General features: G+C 39.9%; 1 protein-coding gene across 3 annotated transcripts in view; it reads right to left on the reverse strand.

Moving 5' to 3' along the window:
• Positions 1-25,638, reverse strand: part of RORA (RAR related orphan receptor A) — a 94,774-nt gene that overhangs the window by 22,822 nt on the left and 46,314 nt on the right. For all 3 annotated transcript variants that reach the window (XM_036303561.1, XM_036303551.1, XM_036303543.1), the window contains exon 2: positions 12,453-12,538. In XM_036303561.1, coding sequence (XP_036159454.1) covers positions 12,453-12,538 — 86 coding nt within the window. The remainder of the gene's footprint in view (positions 1-12,452; positions 12,539-25,638) is intronic.

Raw genomic sequence — 25,638 nt, forward strand, 5'->3', positions numbered from 1 at the left:
CTGGCTTCTTCTGTGAAGCAATTTCTCTTTTCTCAAAATATCTAAAGCTGTGGGTTGTTTTTTATTTCCTCTGTGAAGAGGAAGTGAGAAGAAGGAAAGCTTTCTTTGGAGCTTAATGGTGAGAATTCAAGAAAATATAAATGGTAACAGAAGCAGATAATCCTTAGAAAGAGATACCAAGAGGCCAGCTGTCTAGGTATTCAGTTTAGTTTGAGACGCAATCTCTGTCAAAGCTAAAAGGTATTTTTTTGGAGACTGTACCACCATGCAGACCCTCTGTGTCTGAATCTATCACTGCAAATGTCTAGGGTCAGGAATTATTTGCTTTTCCTTTAGTTGAGGCTGAATTTTGCTTGCTTGACAATGCTCCATTTTATTCTATGATCACTAAATATGGAGAACGTCTAAGTGATCTCTTTGTTTTCTTCAAATGGAAGCAGTAGTTGTCGGTTGCCAAGCTAACAATCAATATTTAGTCTGTACACCAAATCATAGCATCTGCCACCTTTCTTTCTAGGGTCTTTTCTACCTTTAGTATTTTTTCTCAGGATCATATCCAATTTCTCTGCTTTCTTCAAAAACCTGAAACCTAGAATTAGATACAGCTCTTGAATAATGACTGAGTCATTAACAAAATGAATGCTACTTTTTTGTTTTCATGTATTAAACTCAAGTTAACATCGACCACCACTAATAAAGTTCCAGAATGTTAGCACAGAAGCCCTATATAACCACCAGTTTGCTCTGCTATAAGGCAACTCTGAGAGGGCATGAAGGAGGAGGAGGAGGAGGAGGAGGACGAGGAGGAGGAGGAGGAGGGGCTAGGGACAGCAAGTGAGCAAATAGACACCCTGCTCTTCACAGCACCATTTATTGTTCACTAAGCCAGTTAAGCATGTGCCTAGAGTAGCAGAACTAAGAACCAGAGAAGAGATCTTTCTTTTGGACTAAGTCAACAGTCATGCTCACAAGGAGAGCTATAAAATACTAGATAGGAAGGGTCAAGTGGGATTATAAAGTATGAGCCCTGAAGGGAGAGAAGAAAAAGGTTAACCTCTGTGACACAGATAAACACCCAACTTTGCATGTCAGACAGAATGAGAACTTGGTCTTCCTTCTTTTTCCCCCACCTTCAACTCTTCTTTTCAGCATTCTTTGGAGGTTTCTCAGAGGTTTAAGGATTTAAGAAGTTAAACTAATAAAATATGTAAAGCTAATGAACATGTAAGAGGGAGAAAGATTAGAAGAGTGAGAAGGAAGAGAAGGGTGGAAAGATGGTAGGTATCTTTCTACTTAAACGTAGATGTATGGTCATAAATGTAGAAGCAGGATCTTGACTGATTGGGGGGGGGGGGCAATTCTGGAGAGGGTTTCACTGAGAAATGAGTGAGCTGAGACATTAGTTCTAGGGGTTAGGGAGTTTGAGGCCACACAGAGAACAGGGACAATACAAGCCAGTGCATGTAGTTTTGGGTGGAATGGAGGAAGTATGTAGAAAGAACAGAAAAAGTGCTGAAGCTGTGAGTTAGTTGGAAAAGATATTAAGCACATGATTTTGGAGTTTTATTTCTAAAAGATGAGCTAATGAATTATTTCATTAGCCTTTTCTTAAAAGTTCATTCTTTACAGATGTCAAAATACATGGAGATGTTCCATTATAAACATATTGAGCTTGAGCAGAGAGCCACCATGATGAATTTCAAGGTAACACAGCTCCTTGGTGTGACGGTGGCACATTACTCCCACCTAGTGGCAGCAAACTAACATGCATTTATTGCAAAGAGTAAATTAGAAGACAGCCCTTTAGAGGGAGTTGAGAAATGGTCAGTATAGTAGTTCTCAAAAAGCCATGGAATCACCGTGGAGCTTCTAAACAAATACTCTTTAGCTCTACTGAACCAGAACTTTTGGAGATGTAGTCCAGGCATACATATTACTTTAAACAATATGAAACTGTCATTTTTGTAGGTCAAAAGAGCAGAAATGTCAATTAAAAACTTTTAAAATTGAATGTACTGGGGTGACACTGGTTAATAAAATTATATAGGTTTCAGAGGTACATCATCTATATAATGTATTGTGTGTTCACCATCCCAAGTCAAGTCTCCCTCCATCACTATTTACCCCCTCTTTGCCCTCTCCTACCTCCCCAACCCCCTATCCCTCTGGTAATCACCATACTTTGTCTGTCTATTAAGTATCCTTTTTTTTTTTGCTTGATCCCTTCACCCCACTCTCTGCTGACAGCTGTCAGTCTGTTTTCTGTATTTATTTCTGCTTCTCTTTTGTCTGTTAGTTTATTCTGTACATTAGATGGAACATATAAGTGAAATCATGTGAAAAAAACCCACAAATGGCCTGGCCGGGTAGCTCAGGTGGTTAGAACGTTGTCCTGATATGCCAAGGCTGCAGGTTCAATCCCCTGGTCAGGCACATAAAAGAATCAACCAATGAATGCATAAATAAGTGGAACAACAAATCGATGTTTCTCTCTCTCAAATCAATAAATAAAAATATAAAAAATTGGACTATACCAAACTAGAAAGATTTTGTACAGCAAAGGTAACCATAAACAAGATGAAAAGACAACCCACTAAATGGGAGAATATATTTGCTAATGATACATCTGATAAGGGGTTAATATCCAAAATTTATAAAGAACTTATAAAATTTAACACCAAATAACCCTCCAGGAAATCCAATTAAAAATGGACAAAGGACTTGAATAGACACTTCTCCAAAGAAGACATACAGATGGCCAAGAGACATGCAAAAATGCTCAATATCACTAATCATCAGAAAAATGCAAAGTAAGACCACACTGAGATATCATCTCACGCCTGTCAGAATGGCTGTCATCAATAAGTCAACAAAAAAATGCTGGCAAGGATGTGGAGGAAAGGGAACTCTGTGCACTGTTGGCGGAAATGTAGATTGGTGCAGCCACTGCGGAAAGCAGTATGGAGTTTCCTCAAAAAATTAAAAATGGAACTGCCTTAGGACCCAGAAATGTCAATTTTGAATGGTAAATATTTTAACAAAGCTTCCTAGAAGATCTGCTGTATTACTTTTTGCAGAACACAGATCTACTCTGGTTTTCTGATTTTGCAGATAACAAAAATGAGGCTCAGAATGGTAAGTGACTTGTTCAAGGTTGTCCCACAACAGGTAAGAGTCAGGGCTGGGATTCAGACGCTAGTGTCCTAAATCTTAGTGCAGTGCCCACTCACTTCAGCACGGCTCCACGTGTTGGGCTAATAAAATTAATGTCACGCAGCCTTGATTTGCTCATGCACAGCCTCCCTGCACATCAGCTTTCTGTCTCCATTTCCACTGGAGAGTGCTTCCTCATTCATTTCACCTAGCTCTCTAAGTGCTTCTCATTGAGTTTTATTTCTGATTTTGGCCCTTTATTTCATTCTCTGGAGAACTCTATTACTTTTTTTTTTTTTTTTAACATTATGGCACTGTTCATCAATCCCACTACAGTGGAGCTCTCCAGGACCAGGACAGAGGCAAGGGTGTGTGGGAAAAGGCTCATACCAGGTTGCAAGAGCATAATGTTAAAATTTTATGAGCCGGTTGTTAAACATAATCATTATTATAAATCAACTTTTTAAAAAAATTATTATTTTGCTATTATCCATGTTCTGGAGGCTATTTACATCAATGCTATTTGAATGGTGGCAATACTACATAATGGTGTGTTACTGTGCATCGTTTCCCTGCTCTGTAGTCAGTGAGATTACATGTTGGGAGGCTTAACATTGACCTCATGGTGGTCATATTTATACCACAGCAATTGGCAAATGCTCAAGTCTGGCTTGATGTTTTGTTTTGCTTACTAGCTAGTTTTGAAACGTGACAAAGAATATGATAACAATGTGGGTTAAATGTAAAAGTGTGTCATGTCTGCAGCCAGCACGTTTTAAATAGTGCACAAAAATTGAGGAAACAAGTACTTAAAAGCTATTATCTGATTCAGTGAAGAAGTTGCTCACGTCATCACGGATGAATGAATGAAGTTCCAAAATGTCATCCTTGTTTCACTCTCCTCTTATTCATTAACGTAAATAAAATAAATCAACCAACATTCGTGTTGGCACTCCAGTCTTTCGCCAACTGCAACTACCGGTGTGGATGTAAGAGTTCAGCAAAAGTAAGTGAGGCCATTCAGTGGGAATCATTTGTATGAAGTTCATAAATAAAGAGTAGTGTAGATTTTACTCTTTGTAAATTGTGAAATTATATTTGTGAAATATACTACAGTTATGCACAGACATACAGACACTGTTTTACAGAGAGCTGGCTGTTAAAAACTGACCAGCACATGACGGGATTGAGCCTAGCCCTTGCTGGTCCCCAGCTTCCCATCAGGCTGTCTGAACGGTCCTCCCTACTCTGGATAGGAATTTACCCAAAGTGGTGGGCTGGCTTTCATAGCTCCAGCCTCCCCCCTTTCCAGAATCTCCAGGTGAATAGTTTTATCTTCCTTCCAGGACAGAATATATCCCAATCCATTCCCCCTTTCCCAGCCTTGTCTCTTCCCGTGTTTTCTTGCTTGTTCAGTGAAGGGCACCACCTTCAACCCAGTTACTCATGGCAGAAAAATGGTCATCATTTCATCCCTGCTTCCTCCACAATCATGTCCACCCAGTCACCAAATTAGGCTATTTCTTGCTACCTTCATATTTCTCAAATTTATCTACTTCTATCTGTCGTTATTGCATGTTTCTCAAGTTTCCTTACCTATTTTCCCCTTAATTGGTTATTATACAGGCTCCCAACTGGTCTCTCTGTTCACTCCTTCCAATTCATTTTTGCAGTCACTTAAGATCTCTTTCTAAAAACTGTGAACCTGATCAAGTCACTTCCCTGCTTATTAGCCCTCCATGGCTCCCTACTGATGACCAGGCTATGGCCACCTGTCCAGGCAACTATCTCCTATAGTCAATCCTCTTCTCAAAAACCACACTTTGGCCAACCCTAAACTACTGTGTTCACAGTTCCTCAAAGGACACCGCCCCCAACCCCAACAAACACACACACACACACACACACACACACACACACACACACACATGCACACATGAGTGCATACTTCCTGGAAAGCTCTCTTCTCCTCTGGATTCACTTTCTCTGACCTTGCCTCTCCCAAGGCTGTTGGAAGAGCCCCTCCCATATGTATCCTTATAGCGCTGTAGGTATCCCCTTAATTCACTGTATTCCTAATCTGCCACCCTCACTGACTGCCTTATTGTTTGTTTGTTTCCAACAACTAACCTGGGACTTAGAGAAATAAACAAATACTTGCTGAATACATGTCTAGAGGGAAAAAATGATGGTAGGGATAAAAACAGTAGTGACAATCAGATGCTGAGCACCTATTACGTATCAGGCACCATGTGGGATTCTTGGCAAACACTGTTAATTTGCAAGTCACAACAACTCTGCAAAGTAAGTATTTTTATATCTGTTGTACAATTAAGAAAATTAAAGTACAGAGAGGTTAAGACATGTGTCCAAAATCACACAGCTGCTAAGGGGAGGAGCCAGGATTTGAATTCCTGAACCCTGGGCATTTTATTCCAAAGGCTATACACTTCTTACTACACCACCAAAAAAAGCCTTGAGGCAAACATGTAGGCCAGACCTAAAAAAACAGATAAACAACAAAACAAACCAATAAAAAACGCTTTTCAGTTCTGTAATTAAAGTTCCATATAATGGCTCAGACACAAGGTGAGGAAGATGTATGAAGCTCAACAGGTTATTGATTATATATATATATATATATATATATATATATATATATATATAAATATATATATATATATATATATATATTCTACTTAATAAAAAGCAGATCTACTTAATAAAAAGCTTTGAAACATACATGGCATTTCCTATTGCGGTGACTAATAGTTTTGCCCCATAGTGTGGGTTGGCTGGACACAGAATTGGGAGTGTGGTTAAGGAGGTCCTCCGGGGTCTTGCCCTAGAGGGCTCCCCTTCTGCCTGGGGCTCCTTCTCAGTGAGGCACAGGCTGAAATGCTGATCTGATGTTTGGTCTTTTGACAATTTTCACTTAATGAATTGATTCCTACAGTTCATTAACATACCCACTTCCACTCTGTATACACATATGTCTTAATTAGCTGCTCATTGGCTGTTTAATTACAAGAAAACAGCTGACAGCTGCCTTGCTGAATTCTAATGGCAGACGCTTTGGAGCGGCTACACATTTGCTTTTGACAACCAAGATTTATTCATAACTTTATGATTTATTATGAATGCTTGCATGCCTGCCCGAATTATTGTATTTTCCAATACAAGTAAAAATCCAGAATTTGGGGAATGTTGAAGTGGGTGTATGTTTCCCTCTCATGGATTTCTGAGGCTTAGAAGAATGGAGAATCATGTATGTAAAGGCATGCACTATGTTAAGATTTTATTTATCTTGGAAACTTTCTGTTGAGAATGTTCAGAAGTGTGGGGATGAGAAAGAAGAAATATCTTGGATAAACAGGGCAGAAAGCTAATTATCTGGATAAAGGAAAAAAGACTATACTTGTCAACTTTATAGAGGAGTAAAGAGAGGACATGCATAGATTAAAATTAGGAAGAGAAACAGAAGAAAGGAAAAAATTAAAAGGGGGGGGACGGCAGGAATAACAGTCTCCAAGAAAGTAAATAAATAAGGAAATTTGTTTTTTAGAAAAGAACAGGCAACTTCATTAGCAAAACACTTTTATTGTGGTAGTTCCCGCCAATCACAGGGTAGGGCCAGCAAGGGAGTGTTCATTTCCTCTAATCACTGGGGCAGGGACAGGAGGGCATGTTCAGTTCCTTCAATCACAAGGCAGGGCCAGGAGGGTGTGTTCAATTCCTCCAATCATGGGGAAGGGACAGGGAGATTGTGGTTATTTCCTCCAATCATGTGTGAGTCCTACACTCATACATCTGACAGCAATAAATCACAGAAACACAGATCTCTTGAACTATTTCTCATTCAATAATGACTAGCCTCCTTGTAGAATTGTATGTACAAATGATCTCTGATTAAAGCTGACCTCATGTGTCATATTTGGTAAGTGTAGATGTCTGCTTTGCCATATGGTGATCTTCTATACTCAAATCCAGTCCAAGCGACACATTCAACAACAGCGATTCATAAGCAGGCATGAGGGGCCGTAGTCTGAGCCAGACACTAAGTTAGAGCCCTACCTATAACAAGGCCACAAATCCAGCGTTTTTTATAAGTTGAGGAAAGGACTCAATTACTGATACATGATTAAGACCTAAACAAAGAAAAAAAATCCAAATCATCTTTATGTAAATTGGGATTTTAACACATCCTACCACTTGTGCATTTCATCACAGGACTGGAAGATTGAGCTAAGCAAAAAAAATTTTTTTTTATCACCTGTATATAGCAGAACTGAAACTCTGATGTCACAGTATGCAATAATAGCCAAGTCCAATTTTCATTTTAAATGGCTAGCTCTAATAGTGCAGTCCAGCTGTTATAAAACAGTACAATAAAGTGTTTGAACATGAATGCATCAATGCTGCAAAGTGGACAAAACTGGCCGAAGACTAGTGGCATTTCACAACTGAAATAAAAATATTAGAATCCTGTTAAAAACAATTGGGGCCTAAAAGGAACATTTATGGACATTGGTTTTTAACCTAATACATAAAAAGCTCCAGAAATTGCTTTAGCTTTTTCAGGAATAAATAAATGTATAATTATACAATCTAGATATCTTTCTATTGTTAATTTCAGGTCATATATTTGTTAATGCTAAGAAAGTATTCCGAATTCTCCCTTTACTGGGTAAAAGAGGGGGTTTAGCATGACATCGTAAATGTATTATGATAAACAAATGCTAGTCTAAGACCTATCTAGAGCAAAGGGTCTTAAATGTAATCAGAAATCAATTTACTAATTCCAATACTCAATTGTACGTTAGCAACTGAAATGTTCCAGTGGAAACTGTAGAGCCTGGCTGGTGTGGCTCAGTGCTTGAGCATCGACCTATGAACCAGGAGGTCATGGTTCAATTCCTGGTCAGGGCACATGCCCAGGTTGCGGGCTTGATCCCCAGTGTGGGATGTGCAGGAAGCAGCTGATCGATGATTCCCTCTGATCATTGTTATTTCTATGTCTCTCTCTCCCCTTCCCTTCCTCTCTGAAATCAACAAAAATATATCTTAAAAAATAGAAACTGTAGAGCCAAAAAGTCTGTAAGAAAACAGATGAAAAAATTGTGTTTTGTTTTTTTTTTATCTTGAAATAAATATTTTATCATCATCATCTGAGCAGCTACTGTATGTAATGAAGCTAGGAACTGAAGTTGAATGATAAATAGGACAATTTTTCAAAAGAAAACCTCAACTAATGGTCATTTTTCTATAAACACTTCTGCATTTTTATTCACTTTGTGAACTTTAACCCTCACATCGATAGCCTCTCATTTTCCTTCTGGCCTTTCCCCTGCCTGCATGTTCCATGGTCTGGCCCCAGCTCCCTGGCAGGTCTACCCTAACTTACCTTACACCCCTCCTAGTGTTCACCCAGGGCCAGGACTAAATTCTGTTCCAAGAGCTCAGAAATGTCTTTACCAACAGAACGAAGTTTGCAGGCCTGGATTCTACATTCTTCTGAAATGAAACATGCAGGGCTTGAACGGGGCTAGCACACTGTTTCCTCATTATTTCAAAAGAACAAGTAAAATATTTTAAAAATAAAAACCTTATCATAATGGAGCTCTTAAAATTTTTGGAATGGTGTACCTGTCCATCCTTAGCTTACACTACACACAGAAAGTGACCCCTCACTCTAGTCAAACTGGGTTATATGTTGTCCCTAAAATACAACCAAGACATCTTCATCGGTAGGCTCTTGCTGCCTCATGGATATGTCTCCTCGAGTTATATTACAGACTGTGGTCTTACTCTGGTATTTATTTCTTGCTTTGCTATTTAGCTTTTCCTATGCTGGCCTCCTCTCTAACAACTAGACCAGTGATGGCGAACCTATGACATGCCTGTCAGAGGTGACACGCGAACTCATTTTTTTGGTTGATTTTTCTTTGTTAAATGGCATTTAAATATATAAAATAAATATCAAAAATATAAGTCTTTGTTTTACTATGGTTGCAAATATCAAAAAATTTCTATATGTGACACGGCACCAGAGTTAAGTTAGGGTTTTTCAAAATGCTGACACGCCGAGCTCAAAAGTTTCGCCATCACTGAACTAGACCGTAAACTGCTTGACGGAAGGATTAGGACTTCTGTGTCTGGATCCCTTACAACACTTATAAAGCGCCTGGTCCCAAGATAGGTGCTCATATGTTTGCTGTTTTTATTGGCAGAGTCTACATAACAAATCACAAATGGCCATAAAAATCGGGACTGGACCCATAGATAACCTGAAATAGCATCTGACTATCCAATAGCATTATGCAGGCATAAGGAGTGTGGCGAGGAATGATAACAACAGCCAATCCCTACTGAGTGTTTGTTATGTGCTGGGAACTTTTTGAAGTGCTTTACCAGTCTACGGCCATACCACCCTGAACACGCCCGATCTCGTCTGAAGTGTTTTACCAAAATGCACGTGATAACTCTATGAAGTTAACTACAATTGCTATCCTCATTTTACAGATGGGGAAACAGGCACAGAGAGGTTGGGTTGCTGCTCAAACTGGGAAAAAGCAGAGCTGAGATTCAAACCTAGGCAGTCTGGTTCCTGAATCATAGCACAAGCATGACCCCAAACTGTCTCTCTGCAGGTAGGCCAGGGACCAGGAGAGGGTGAGCAGGGAATAACCGGGAACTAGAGAAAGAGTTACCAAAACGTCTACTATTTTCGCTGTTCGTGGGCAATGCTTACCTGAGCCAATATATGATAAATCATTTCAGTAATTAACCAGGTTCTCTGGTTTCTTGTGGTTTTAATTTTAAATGCAATTTAAAATACATTAAATTGCATTTAAATGATTAGCTCTGAAAATGACTGAGTCATTTTCCCCCTCTCATTAGATACCTAGATATCTATTTATATATTTATATATCTAATTATAATTTTTCCTTATGTCTAATGATACTAGCACAGAGATAAATTATTTACAATTTGTCATAAAGTAACCACCTCCACCTGGTTAGAACATGGTAAATCATTAACCTCAATGGCAAAAGCAGAGGCTCCTGACTTCACCACAACTAGAAATAAAAACATTAGTTATAGCAGAGAGAAACTGTTCTGCAGAGTAAACAGTATGTGCATCCGATATAAACACATGCAATTGTATAGGTCCCAGGTTGGGCACCGGCCCAATCTGTTAATACAGTTAAGTTCTAATTGTTTGTTTCTGTGACTTTGAACAGAAGAACACAGATAACCAAAAACCACTTTGGCATTGAGTCCGTATACTGGTACGGACAAGATTTGAAAGGGTCATCTAGAGAAGTGACAACTGTGACATAATAGCTGCCTGTTGTTTTTCTATTGCTTTTATTTCTGTCATAAACATTGGGGTAAAAAGAAAACACACAGTGTCAATGCCTATGTAAACACAGTGGTCCTCAGAGAGTCAATTCACTTTTACAGAATCATAGGAAGTAGCCCCCACCCCCAGACTCCATTCTTAGACACTCACTTCAGTTTGCTACATAAAACCACATGTGGCATTACTGACAGACTCGGGGGGGGGGGGGGGATCAGGTTCCTGGGCAGAATGAAGATACTCAGATTGGTTAATACCTAGGAACCTGTCCACCCTGGTGGCAGGCAGTACACAAAAGTCCCCATTGGGTGGAACTCCAGGTGTGGGAGGACTACTGTCTTCATATCCTTCACCCAGAAAGGCCATGTCATCTTTAGCCGGGAAGGTGTGAGCACAGAGTGGATGAGGGTGAGGTGTTACACCTGCCCAGCCATGTCAGCCAGATTAACTCTGAAAGTCAGTCAGGCGGCTACTGTCACAGGCAGATCCCTCTCTGAGATGGCGGAGGCCAGGCAGCGGTTTCATTTTGTTTTATTTCAACTCATTAATTCATTTTGAGGGAGGGAAGATGGAGGGAGTAAAAGGGGATAACTTTTTTTGTTGATAATCCAGAACCCTGAGGCTTTGAGTGTTACCACAGAGATGAATAATTCAAACTCCCCTTTAAGTAGCAGGGCCCCTATTCTTAAAAGGCTGGCAATTTTTTAAAAGATTATTGTGTTCGGCGGTGTGCAGAAATCTCAAGCTTCATCAAGATGGGCTCAATAGGAAGCATTTGTATGCGTACAAAGTGGCAAATGTTATCATGATTAACAGTAAAACAAAGACTTAAGGAAATTACAAGGCAAATTTTCCTGCGGTCTTTCAGTAGTTATTTGTGTCTGCAGGTGATTTTGAATTTTATGACACTGTATTTTTCTAATTTCTCTAAAGGAGAGCTAACCAAATTCGTGGATTTTGTTTTTTGCCTCAGCTTCAAAATGCCTTAGGGCTAAATCAGGCTTGGTTCAGTGGCAATCGAAGGTCTCAGAGCCTTCAGCATGTTTAAATAGCTGCTCTTCTGTTTATTTTGCACTGTTTTATCCTGTAAGCTGTCTCAAGGCTCTTCCAATATAAGCAGGAGGATTTAGATCTCAATAAATTAAAATTTGAATAACAGAGGCAATCTGGGTTTGGGGGTCTTGGAAGATTAGGATAACCATCTCTATTTCCCACTGCCATATTGTGCGCGTTCTGTATATATTACCCTGAAATCAGCATCAGTCAAAATTAAAATATTAACAACAGCAATAAGAATGATAATGTTTAGATTTAAATTGCGCTTTTCAGTTTATAAGGACTTTTATTTACAGTTTTTCATTCTGTTCTTAGAATAGTTTTAAAAGACAGGAAGTAGGTGTTATGCCCACTTTATAGATGAGGAAACTGAGTCACTAAAATATTAAAACATGCACAAAACTATATGGACAAGTGAGCCAGAACTCAGTTCTTTCCAACAGCCTTGCCATAAGTTGGCCAGCTGTGTCAACATCTGTGTGCCAACAATAAGAATTTCAATCATATTTTGATTGAATTTATTGCAAATGTCTTCTTATAAAGCTAATAACGGGACATTATAGAAGTCTAATGTTAACTCTTTTTAAAAAAGATAACCACAGCGATTATTCATCAGATCAATCAATTCTGGGATTGGAAGTGACAAGCAAGCAATGCTCAAATACCTTTCTCTAGCCTCCTGTTAATTTGATGGAAGGCATAAAAAACATGTAACTTTTTTTACATGTAATTTAACACCAAAATATTCTGTCCTGTCATTTCTCATCACTCAAAATTCCCAGGAGTTGAATTGTTAGACACAGTAGAAATAAAAACCAAGAATTTCAAAGATACAGTCTAACATTAATAGACACAACAACAACAATTAAAAAGGCTTACCTTGCAGCCTTCACATGTAATGACACCATAATGGATTCCTGATGATTTGTCTCCACAGATCTTGCATGGAATAATTTCAATTTGAGCTGCAATAGAAGCACGCAACCAGTTAATTACATTTTCTTTTAAACACCTTATAAAAGCGTTCCCAGATCAGCATTTGTATAGTGAAAACTAATAACCTGCTAAACATTATACTGCATTAACTATTCATTGCTGAACTGTGAGGGTCCCCCTAGAGCCCTGGACTAAATTATGGCTGCTCGTTATATAATAGCTTTCGGGTTATTAAAATGGGCCATTCGAGAAGGTGTTTAAGGACCCACAAGAAGGCTGGAATCAGCATTTCAAAGCCTTCCAGAACCCGAGAGTTCGCAGTTTAGGCCTCAGAGCAAAGCAGATACTAGGATGTTTCCTCCGATCTCATTTTCCATCATTATTTTTAAAAGGTCATAAATCTGTCTTGGCTGAGCACTGTAGCTCGCCTGGTCGAGAAAAATATGCTCCAAAAAGTCAAGACTACTTAGGAAAATGATTCAATTCCAAATATTCATGTTACTTATGATGGCAAGTTAAGAATTCCTTACTCATCCTTTTTTAATTAACACAGTTGCCATGTGTTAAAAATGAGACCATTTGTGTACGATCAAAACCTTTCAACCATAAAGATAATATCCTATCTGGTTTTAATAATGATGAGTCCTGACAAATAGAATAAGTAGCCTCTAAGTTCTTTACTTTGGAAATTGATTTCCTGGTATAGCACGCTTGTGTTTCTATCCAACTGATTACTTAAAGATGCCTCATGCTTTAAAAATAAATATATATATATCTATATCTATCTATCTATCTATCAATCTATCTATATATATGACACCAAAGTTCTCAAATATAACAACATACATTTCTAAGCAAACACATTGTATCTTGAGCAGAGCTGGGCATAGCATAATTAAGGATTAAAAAATAACCAATGGATTAAATAATTAGGCAAGACAAAGTACTTGGATCAACTATGAAATAAAATTTGTATATGAAAAAAAAGAGAACCACACTGAGGTGTATATACGGGATGGCAGTGTTCACCAGTCTACCTGGAATGTTCCATTAGGGTAGGTTTATTTTCCATGGTTTTCATTACTGGATATCATATCAGATTATCTACAAGTCACACACACAAACACAAAGGCCAAGTGCCCAAGTGTATTTCATTTTCATATAGCTCCTATCTGGCCCCATGCCTTACACAAAGCAATGATGTAAGTTATGGGATATAAGTAACACATTTACACACAGCCCACTCTTTCTTCCAATGTAATCCCATATCCTGGGATAATTTCCACAACACTTACTTTGAATTTCATGTGATGTTGTATTCAACAATTACAGCACACATGAAATTCTTGGATTTAACCTCATTATAAAGCATGTGTGCCTGCTAACTTCCTTTCAAGGGAACTAGTACAAGTACTGACCAGGGAGTGCAAGCTAATCAGAGTCCTTTTCCTATGAGTCACTTTTAGTGTTGAGATACTGAGTTTTATTGTCCAGAGTTAGAGATGGTTCAAAATATCATGTCCAATATATTTTCCATAATCCTGAAGCTTTCTAAAACCCAATAACGCTGTCTTTGTACACTGTCAAATATGTCTATTTGTGAGTTATACAACTTAATACGTTATAAGGTTTCATTTAACAAAAATGATCACCTCCAAGTCTGCCTCCTTATCCTTAGCACCTAGGAAAATTCTCTATGAAATCTGAAACCTAATAATGTTTCACATTTGTGGTCCCTCCAATATTCTAATACAGTCGAGGCAAAGTTTTTTGCTACAGATTGTCTGCAACTGGAGACGAGATAGCTAACGCCCAACGTTTTTCAGGGACTCACAAAAGCCAAGGGGTAGCTGAAAGGTGATATCAGGTGAGAGTTATTGCCTGGGTTTTCCCATCTGAATTAACTAGTCTATAATGAGAACCTGCCTCCCCGACCCTGACCCCTAAGGAATCGAATAATTAGGCAACACAAAGTACTTGGATCATCTATTAAACAAAATTTATACGTGGAATAAAGAAGACTGGAACCAAGCTGCTTCTGCGAATATCTCACCTCAATCTATACTCACAGAAATTAGACATAGGCAAACCTGGTTAGGCCCTGTGGGTTCAAGTCAGCATCAAAATTATCTGATGCAATTAAAGCAGCACTAGTGCTAAACAGGCTTTTCAAGCCTTATCCTGATTCTATCTTAACAATGGAGAGATCAACACATCTAGTTAGTCCTTTATAAGCTACTAGTGGCCCATGCGAGAGGTGCTCACTGCCGCTTGCCCCAGCTGTCTGCCCCGCCCACTGCCGCTCATAGCTCTCCCCACTTGTAGCTCGCAGCCCTGCCCTCCTGATGATCCGTCATTACATGTCACGCTGTAACAACCATTTGCATACTACCTCTTTATTATATAGGATGAAGGCCCTGGGCAGGCCCTATTGGGAACACTGAGTAAAACTGTGCCTGGATCAAATGGAAAATGGCATATTTCTGTTGAGTGGGCCTGGGTTCTTAGTGGATTATTCATCAGAGGTGAAATGATGACCTTTAAGCCAATGATCAAAATGCCTGCTAATGGCTGCCGTGATCCTGCCAGTGATACAGAGGGGTCTGCTCGGGATAGGAGTGGTGCTAGGAGTGCCACTCTGGCCCAGCACTCTCACCATTGGAATGGCTCATGGTCTAGCTAGAGGGAGGGTGGGTCCTTGTTAGCCTGAGTCAGGCTCTCAAACTCTTGGTCTTCAGTCTTGTTTCAGCTCCTGAGGCCCAGAAATCAGGATTTTAAAAAGATTCCCAGGTGATTCTAATGTGCAGCCAAGGTTGAGAACCACTGCCCTAGGGCCTAGGGCAGTGATGGCGAACCTTTTGAGCTCGGAGTGTCAGCATTTTGAAAAACCCTAACTTAACTCTGGTGCCGTGTCACATATAGAAATTTTTTGATATTTGCAACTATAGTAAAACAAAGACTTATATTTTTGATATTTATTTTATATATTTAAATGCCATTTAACAAAGAAAAATCAACCAAAAAAATGAGTTCATGTGTCACCTCTGACAGGCATGTCATAGGTTCGCCATCACTGGCCTAGGGTCTTCCAGATCTGGAGGACACTCAAGCTAAGATATATTTCACAAGATTTATGGAGGCCAGTGAGTCATCTATACTCACTGTGGATAACTTGTATTTTCAAGCAGGAGGCCATCTGTCAGCCACTGTATTTGTGCTTAGTTCCAGTGGGCAATGTGGGCCAAAGAATCAGAATTCATTACAACAAGCTTCACTAGGAAGCTCATGGTAATTATGGTAATGGGAAGGTTCTCCAAAGCAAGGTTCAGGGGTTCTGGCTGGTCCGACCAAACTATTCTACTAGCCTACCTCCTGGGGAGCAATCTTATCTCAGAAGACAATTTCAGTTACAAGTGCTCTTTAAGAAATGACTGAAATACACCTGCTCCAAAGAGTAAACTCGCTGAATGTGATCTGATCACACATGTTGATATTTCCAGAAAGCAAACATTTGCAGATTGGAGCAGGGCACTCAGCCTCCCATTTAATCTAACAATACACAAAAGCCGCCCCCTCCACCTTTTAGTCAATTTACAGAATTCAACAGTAACACTGAGAATAAAAAAAAAAAATGTAGTCATTGACTTGCAAATTTTTCAAAAGGAAGGCAGTTTAGTTCCATAAATTTTAGTTTTCAGTCCAATAAGAGGGAAAAGGCAAAAAACCCCTTGCCCTTTGCTGTCCATCCCTCAGGCTTTTCCATTTTCCAACAGGCAGTCTTGTGTCTTTTCAAAATAATCTTCTTTTAACACAAATTATGAGTCTTGGCCCATAGATATACTGCACGCATGAACTCAGCCAGTATTTCAAAGGATGAGTTCTGTCAGACACCACTCCTGTCACAAGTATATTGATTAAATTAGCCCACATACATATTCATCTCAGCAAAGAGGTTTATTGTGTAGGGGAATATCTGAAGCAAGAAGCACACAGATAATCATGAATTGGCTTAACAATGAACAATCTTGCTATGAAAAATTCTAATTTGCCTACATTTTCAGCTCTATTGCCTAAATAATTTGCTCTCTCCTGCGCCCTGAGTAATTCAAGCAGGCGCTCCACACCTGCAGAGGCAAATTTCTGCAGTTTCAAGGAGCTGACAACAAGCGGCAGCGGGGCGTCAGGAAATCCGACAATGCAAGTGTGCTAATTAGCCAAGTGGTCCCTGGGCGGGGCTGTCACTGAGCCTTGGATGCACTTCCACACAAAGTTTGCTTTTTGCTTTTAATTATAAAAGGGACAAGGACATGGGCACTGGCATTCTAACACCTCATTTATTTCTCAGGACCTATTGTGGGATATATCTTGGTCTTGAGAAAAAATGTCTGTTTTCCCAAAGAATTAAAAAAAAAAAAATACAATAGTATGAGTTATACCCATCACTTCACTCTCGATAAATAGTGAACATGTATTTGTGTTTATAATGCAAGGCATTGCTGCATTTACTTCAACAATCCTATGAGGTTGGTGGTATCATTATCACCATCATGACCATCTACATTTTTTAAGTGAGAAGACACATTCAGAGAGGCTAAATAACTTGTCCAAAGTCAGAATGCTAGGAAGAGATAAGACTGAAATTTGGGCACATTTTGTCCTTTTGTCTAACTAAAAATTTAGGGCTCCCACCCGGCCAGTGCAGTTCAGTGTGGTTGAGCTTTGACTTATCAACCAGGAGGTCATGGTTTGATTTCCAGTCAGAGCACAAGCCTGGGTTGCAGGTTCGATCTCCATCCCAATCAATGATTCTCTCTCATCTTTGGTATTTTTCTCTTTCTCTCCCTCTCCCTTCGCCTCTGAAATCAATAAAAATATATATTTTAGAAAGTATTTTATTTAAAAAAAAAATGTAGGGTTCCCCCTTCTCACCATTCTGCACTGCCAAGATCCAATCTCTCCAGTAACAAACATCAGGAGATTACTGCGCTTGGTATGCAACCATTACCAAGGATCAAAAGACATGTTATAAGTAATTTGGTTAAACTTACGTACTATTTCGAACTGATATCAAGATGTCTTTCTGGGAGTTACCTGACGAGTTTAAAACTGGAAGTAATCATCAACCTTCTAAGTCATTCTCCTCAATTTTACAAAATTCCAAGTAGTTTTTGACCTTAAGGTGACTGATACCAAGTTTTAACAATTTTTAAGGCTGGGAAAGTTACTTAACCTCTCTGAACCTCAGTTTCATTTGTGGAGATTCAATGATATGATATATAAATGACACAGCACATAAACGATTATTATATATGTGTGTATATATATATATATATATATATATATAGTATATATTCTATATATATGCACATCACGCAGTTTTTAGAAATTGTTGGCACTCAACACACAGTCATTATTATTATTGTTATTGTTGATAAGAAATCCTGCCTTATAGCGAAATGAAATTATTTTCTGCAGTCCGTAAGCTCTTTCCAAAGCGGGGATAGAGAAAAGCTGCTTAGCCTCCAAATAATATGACAGGCAGTTCACACCGGCCACCACAGCAATCCTTTGCAGCGCTGGCACTTAACTGCCTGCTGCACACAGTACGTGTGGCAGTCAGGGGTGGGTGTGTCCTATAGAATTTGCTGTTAATAATGGTAAAAAGACTAAACATTTTGATGGGTTCATATAAAAGTAAACTTATCTGGACCCAAGGTTACCCCAATAATACCTTTCATCTAGCTCACTTGCACAATCACATATTTTCTTGCATTAGACTGCACAGGGCGGGTTCCTGCTGGCTTGCCAGGAAATGGCTAAACCCTGGATACACCCATGAGAATATGTCACATAAGAATGGCAAGTAACTTCGTGTGTCTTGCAAAAATGGTCAAGAGCTACTGCTTTAAAAAATACCTTTTACGTCAATTTGTTGAAAGTGTTTTTTGTTTGCTTGTTTGTTTGTTTTTTGCTTTTCTGGAGGGAAAATATTGAGGACTTTTTACTTGCTATGTTACATACTTCTGATGTTTGAATTTTTTACAACCAGCATGTATTACTTTTGTAAGCAGGAAAACCAATAAAGATTAAAAAGAAAAACCCCAAGGCATTTGATTTTATTTTCGGTAAAATGGCTTGAGTCCTTCATGGATTAGTCACTTTATTTTATCCCCAGTTCAAAACTGCTGGGTATTAAAGGCTCTGCATGGCCTGACGACAGCCCGGCGTGCATGTCAAGGCCGGATGGTGGAGTGGCGTAGCCTTTGCCTGCTTCCCTGAAGCAATGCTGGGAATTCCTGGCTTCTAGAGTCTTGTGGCCCCTCTGATCTGGCCACCTCCTACCTCCAAGGACATTGTGTCCTGCCCAGTGGAGCCCAGGCCAGGGGGCACACGTAGGGGCTGACATTCATCTGGTTGTGAGTCCTGCCACAGAGGCTGGAACAGCCTGGCTAAGGGAGCCTTTTCCTAATTTGTCTGCCCAGATGGGAGCCTTTTTTCAAACCATCCTTCTAGAGGTGGCACCCTCCTCTGCAGTGTGCAAAGGTGCTGTGTGTGGTGGCTGTGGGTACTCTTGCTGCTGCTGCCCCTGAAAGCCCTGGCCACCCCATTCATGGGTTTGCAGAGAGCTCTCATTACATCTCATGGTGGCTTCGAACGGTTTGGCTCATTTTGTCATCCTGGACCCTGGCTTGGAGTGCAGCATGAATGTCTCCCATGACCCAGCCCAGGCTTGTTCCATGGTCCTTCGGGGAGGGAAGGGCTGAGTTTCAATTGCATACTATGCAAATGGATAATCAACTTATTCTGCCATTTTGTCCACTAAATATATACTAAATATGATATTCATATGTTTCCTTAGTCGAGTCTTTTCTTCCACTGATTTTGGATTCTTTCATGACAGTACCTGATCCTCACTAAACATCACCTAAGCAATTAGCCCCCTAATTGGAAAAGCCTTTCCCCTTTGGTATAGACTCGTGGTCATTTCTGGCAGCAACAATAATGCCTGATATTTGCAGGGTTCTGTAAGTTTTTGTCCTCATTAGCTTGCTTAGATTTTGGTGCTCACAACAACCCTGAATAGCTGGTGGGTATCATTATGCCCATTCTACAGATGTGGAAAATGAACCTCAGGAGGATTAAATGGCTTATGTCTAGATTTCCTAGTATCTACATAATTGTAAAGGTGGCCAGCCATAAAGCAGACAGACTTGGTGTTCCTTTCCTTTTAAAGATTATTTGGTGCCTTTAAATTTATGTTATTATCTCCCTGGGGAACTCAAGGGGAGATGATATGAGAGTAAGAAATGGAGGTCTATCCAGCTAAGAAGTGGAGTTGGCAATCCTTCCAAGGCTCCATCAGACCCTCCACTCCTTGGATGGCCTCAAGCAAGTCACTTACATCTCCACTTCCCCCATCTATAAAATGGGAATAATTCTTACCTCCCAGGCAGCTGGTGGTAAATGAATGCTCGCAAAGCTCTTTGAAGATGAAAAGGCCTACATAAATGGGAGGGGAGCTTTAGGAAGCTTGGCATATCATTCTTGGCAAGGACCAGGATGCCGCACCCTCACTACCCACTACAGGCTCTGCCACGAGGAGAATACTGAATACACGGAACTGTAATTTTCACCTGCTAGCTAGACTGAGTTTTTTATTGTTTTTTTTTTTTTTTTTTAATTGTTGGTTCCTAAAATGCCTTCCTGAGAGACTAATGCATCCAGATGTTAGTATTTTAGTCTCTGCTTGAGAGGAAAAGAGCACATCGAAGGAGAAATCACCTCTCTATACCAGCTGTCACCAGCAAAGTCACTCAACTAAACTCTCACCCGGGCTTGCATGGTTTCGCAGGAGCATCGTAGATATGGCAAGATCCCCATGTATAAATACAATAAACATATGTGTCATCCTCTGACATCTTGAGCCTTAGTATTAAGTTGATATCTGACTCAAAGGGCCCTGCCAAACTGTAAACATTAAAGAAAAAAGTCCCGTGCCTTACTTGGCCCCCTCCCAAGTCCTATCCCTTACCTACTGTTTAAAACCACTTCTTAAAGGCTTTAACGTGACTGTGGTTTCTGCTGAAAACGCAACAGCTTTTTAAAAATCATTGATACAGACACATAAGCATGCCTTAAACAACTGAGAGGTCAAGCATTTGCAAATAAAACAGATGTAAAATAAAAGACAAAATTGGAGTTTTGGAACTTCGAGTATTCCCTTCAGTCTTTATACAGGCAAAGGCGCGTAAGAGTTAAAACACAGGGCCAGAATGCCCCATCGAAATTCAAAGAAAGCGGAGCTGTGTTTGCAGGAAACCTCTGAAGCATAAGGACAACAGGCACGTCTTCGCATGTGGCTTTCTGAGAATATGCAGCCAGTTCTGACAATGGGAACAGAATATTAATCCTTTGTAATATGCTTCTATCCCTACTAGATTAAGCTTTCCAGAGAAACTGACTCACATTCCCTGATGCATATGTATCTCTGCTAAAAGCCAAAAACAAATGAGTTCTTTGTCCCTAGACAGGGAAATTCTGTCAAATCAGAGAGAAAGAAGACTTTTCATATAGAGGAACAATGGATAACTTTGATTTTTAGAATCATTTCTCTCTAGAATTCTCCTACTACACAATTATACACAAAAATACCTAAATTTAAGGCAATTGACTCTTTACCTTTTTGGGTAACTAGGTAGTAACCAACTAACGCCTTGAATAAATTAATTGAATATCAAGAGAAGCAGCTTCCCAACTTCACTTCGCTTATCCAGTGCGTCAAATCTAGAATAAATTATCATCCAATAGAAGGTGATGCCATTAAGATCAGCAATACGAGTAGTTTCTTCTTTTTTGGTTTTTCAATTTAACATCTCTATTGCCTTTGTAAACAATGAAACATATTTGTTGCTGAGAATTTGTGGGGTTTTGAGAAATCAGGGACCAAGACAGAGGTATCTGGCCATTTGACCAAATTACTCCCAATTGGAATAAGGTCCCTCTAAGATTTTAGAATTAACTGCATTTTTTTTCCCATATATAATTCTGGAAAATCTTCTAGGACCTTGAGATCAGAAGCATCTAATAAAAATCCTCCTCTTGAACCTCTCAGTGTGGGTTAACTGTCATTTCATATCAGCAGGAAAGAGAATCCACTTTTAGTACTAAGTGGTTAGACTCTGCTGAAGGGAAATTCCCAGTAACTTCTTTTCCAACTATGGGTGTGTGTCCCTTATATAATTCTGGATCGTACTAGACAAAAAAAGTCACAGAACTGCCTCTAATCTTATCTAGCAATCAATCTAGATACCAATACCTTTTTCCCCTTAACAAGAACAATTTTGCCACATTTAGGTTAAGTCTTCCTTTGCTCACAGTTGAGAGCAACGGGGTCAGTCAGCTCTTTGCTTTCATCATTCAGAGTCTGTTTTTCACAACAACAGAAAAGAACATCTTTAAAAACCAAACCAAATCTGGAGATCTTATCTCATTTCTGCGTAGCCAAACGCATCAGAATTACTTTTACTGCATTTTATGAAATAACCTTCCTTTACACAATTCCCCCTAAGTTCTCATATCTAAGCCCAAGAAGATAACCACTCCATTTTATAGCTCTCTTATCTTTGCATCTGCCTATGCATACCTCAAGCTATACCCATTGTACAATCTTGGTACTTCTATTTAGAGGCTTTTACTTTTTTAAATGGGTACATATAATAAAAAGATAAACAAACCTGGTGCTTCAATTACAAGTCCAAAGACAGGAAAATGTATTGACACAGAAATGAGTCATAACAAATAGGACATTTATTTAAATCTATATTAGTTCTATGACTTCTATGAGTATGGCATACAGCATATAGCTTAGCATATATCAGTACAGTTCACTGAATAAATCATTCAAAACATTCTGTTTGCCTCGGAATACTCCTTAAAGAGCCAAAGTCTTCTACCTCAAAAGTCAGCCATTGATTGCTAATTCCAATTGCACAATTTCTATGACCACTTATAGTGCCATCACAAAAGTCAGCTGGATGCAGAGATGCAGAAGTGGGTCAAAATAACAGGAATCTAGGTTAAGTCACCAAAGCTTACAAGGTAAAGGAACCCATTGCTTCTTTCCATTCGCTTGGATGGTTTTTTTGAAGATCAGTTATTGTTCATTGAATAGATCACTTAAGAAATATTCCCCAACCAAATTAAGTTTGAATTCATGGCAAAAGATTGGAAATAATTATAACTTTAAACCTTGAAAATACATTCACACTTCTCTGTATTAAGCCACAGAGGACTAAAATGACAACAGATCCATAGTCATAGTCATAGACTGGTGAAACCAAAACCTTCTTGGTCTACAGGCCATTTTAGTGGGTGAGGATGGTTAAGAGGATAACCCCACAGCCCAGATTCCCACTTAATGCTTTCTCCCACTTCACAAAGTCTCCCTACAATTAACTGGGAGAACAGAACTTTGGGCAAGAGACCAGGGAAGGGTCTGGTCTTATTAAAAATCACAAGCAAATTACTTAGACTTGCCAGAAAGAGAAGTGTACCAGGTAGGTGTTGCCATATTAATCATTTTAAGGCGGTAGGATCTTGAAGGATCAGTGACCAACTCCCCCTGGAAGAAAAGTTCTACTAGGTTCTCAACCTACAATTTCCAGGACGTAGCCAATGACATAAAAACAATAGACACGGCGAGTTCTAAGTTTTCAAATAAATACATCAAAGATGCACCTCAGGAATGCAGTTCAATGTTGTTGATTTTTTGAAAATTCTCTTTCATAATGCTTTTCTAAGACAGGCAGGCGGCCAGGCTGAGGAATAACCAGACAAATGGCCTGAGGAGTGTGCTCTGACACTCTCTCTAAACACATGCTCTTTAAACTTGCTTATTAGAGGAACATTTTCATTCTTAATGAAAATATATAAGATCAATCAGAAAACAGATAACAATGCTTGCTGAAATCTGATGCACATGTATTGCTATGGCCCATGCCAACGGGGAGAAAGCAGAGCAGGAGGCTGTGCCTTCAGAGGAAAGGGAAAGATAGAAAAAGGCAGCAGCGCCTTGGGGACGTTAAGCAGCTGTGAGACATGAGGAGAAGGAATGCTCTGGACCAAGGTAAGAGACTGACAGATTTATTTTAAGAAGGTCTGACATCTAAGCATCAATTTACAGACTACAACACCTAAGAAATATCATCCCCCTCCCCCAAACAAAGGAAATGTATATCTTGGGTGTTTATCTTGAAGCTACCTATTTTTATGTAAGTCATGCCCTGGAGGTGAGGTAAGAATGCCATAGCCATGCGAAGATAGCAAAATAAGGTTTGCAACATCATCCCATTTTCAGTTTCTACTCCTGGAGTCCAAGGAGCTTCTCTTGCCTGCAAACATTTCATGACCCATCCTGAACGTCCTGCTATCAGCCTTCCAGCATTCGGCAATGTGTCTGCCTCGTGAGTGAGTGAGTGTGACATTCTCATTGGAATAAGTGCATCTTCCTACTTTGCAGTAAAAGCGCACCATTCACACACTTTGATATTTCAGTAAAACAAGGTTTTGAAGTGCGTTTCACAAGTGACAGTGGCACACTTCACATTAGAAGGAAACACGGTCTGATGGCTAACAGTGGCAGTGGCTATAGGCACATCTTACTGTCCCAGCAGGTGCTCAGAATAGCAGGTCCCTTTTAATGCCAATGGCTGCTACCATCTTAAATCATCATCATCATCCACACACACACACATCACACATTTCACACACTCACACCCAGCTCCATCTAGCTGCCAGTCCCACCACCACTTGCTGAGAACCTGCATGACTAGCATCAGGGATGCAGAAGGTACATAGAGCCTGCCAGCACCCCTCCTCTTGTTACATTAGCTTCACTGTGTACGAATTAGGGATGGAAGAGAAAACTTTTTTGAAAGGAGTTGAGTACAATCTTGAAGGTAAAGTGTCAAGATTGAGTTTGTAAGCTCTAGAGCCTGGGGTTGAATCCCAGCCTGTCACGTACTAGTCACGAGAAATTGAGGAGATTTCTTAACCTGTGCCTGATCTTCCTCACCTTGAAAAGGATCCCTACCTCATTATCTCATTATTATATGATGCCCAAATACAGTGCCTGTTGAATCAGTGCCTAGCTCATAGTAAGTGCTCAATAATGTTAGCTATCATCATCACTTATCTTTTTTTAATGTTTAAAAATTGATTTTTAGAGGTAGAGGAAGGGAGAGGGAGAGGGAGGGAGGGAGGGGGGGAGAGAGAGAGAGAGACAGAGAAAGAGAGAGAGAGAGAGAAACAACTATGTGAGAGTGAAATATAGATTGCTGCCTTCTGAATGAGCCCACAACCTGGGCATGTGCCCTGACTGGGAATTGAATTAGCAATCTTTCTTTCGGTGCATGGCATAACACTCAACCAACTGAGCCACACTGGCCAAGGCAACCAACATTTATCTTCTAAGGATGGTGGTATTTGGCAAGAGCTGCAACTGGAGTTGAGGGATTATTAGAAGAATGAAGAGGGATAGGTCGTTATGTTTCTTTTAGTTGAAGACTTGGAGTTTAGCAGCTTTATTTCTAATGCAGAGGCCTAACAGAAGCGACAGCAGGCACAAAGCATGACTGGGAGAAACCAGTGCGCATTATGTCAGCTGCCCACTTTGTGGGAAAGCCCACAGCCTGGCCTCTTGGAGAGGTGGTACGTGGAGGAAGTGAGAGAGAGAGACCTCTAAGAGCTGTGTGGTGAAGTGGGGAAAAGACTGGACTAAGGTTAGGAGGCTTCTACCTGTGTAATGAGCAACTTTTACAAAACACCTGTCACACTTTGTGACACCTTCCTCCAGGGCTCAGCTCCCTCATCTGCTCTCGGGTAAGTGCTGCAGACCTGGGCCTGCTATCTCACACTGCCATTTGATGAGTAAGAGTGAGTCAAATTGTCACCTCCCCAACAGTAGACACATCTTTTTACAGCAAAATCCACCAGGTGCCATCTAGTCAGGGAGAAGTGGTGGGAAAAAGTGGAAGAGAAGCTCACCTGGCAACCAATTCGCCTATTTTCTCACATTTTGGTTTAGAAAGGGGAGCACCCTGAAGTGTTCTCATCATGTCTAGAGTGAAAG

This window comes from Myotis myotis, unplaced genomic scaffold, assembly GCF_014108235.1.
Source record: "Myotis myotis isolate mMyoMyo1 unplaced genomic scaffold, mMyoMyo1.p scaffold_m19_p_1, whole genome shotgun sequence".
In the NCBI taxonomy this organism is placed as follows: Eukaryota; Metazoa; Chordata; class Mammalia; order Chiroptera; family Vespertilionidae; genus Myotis; species Myotis myotis.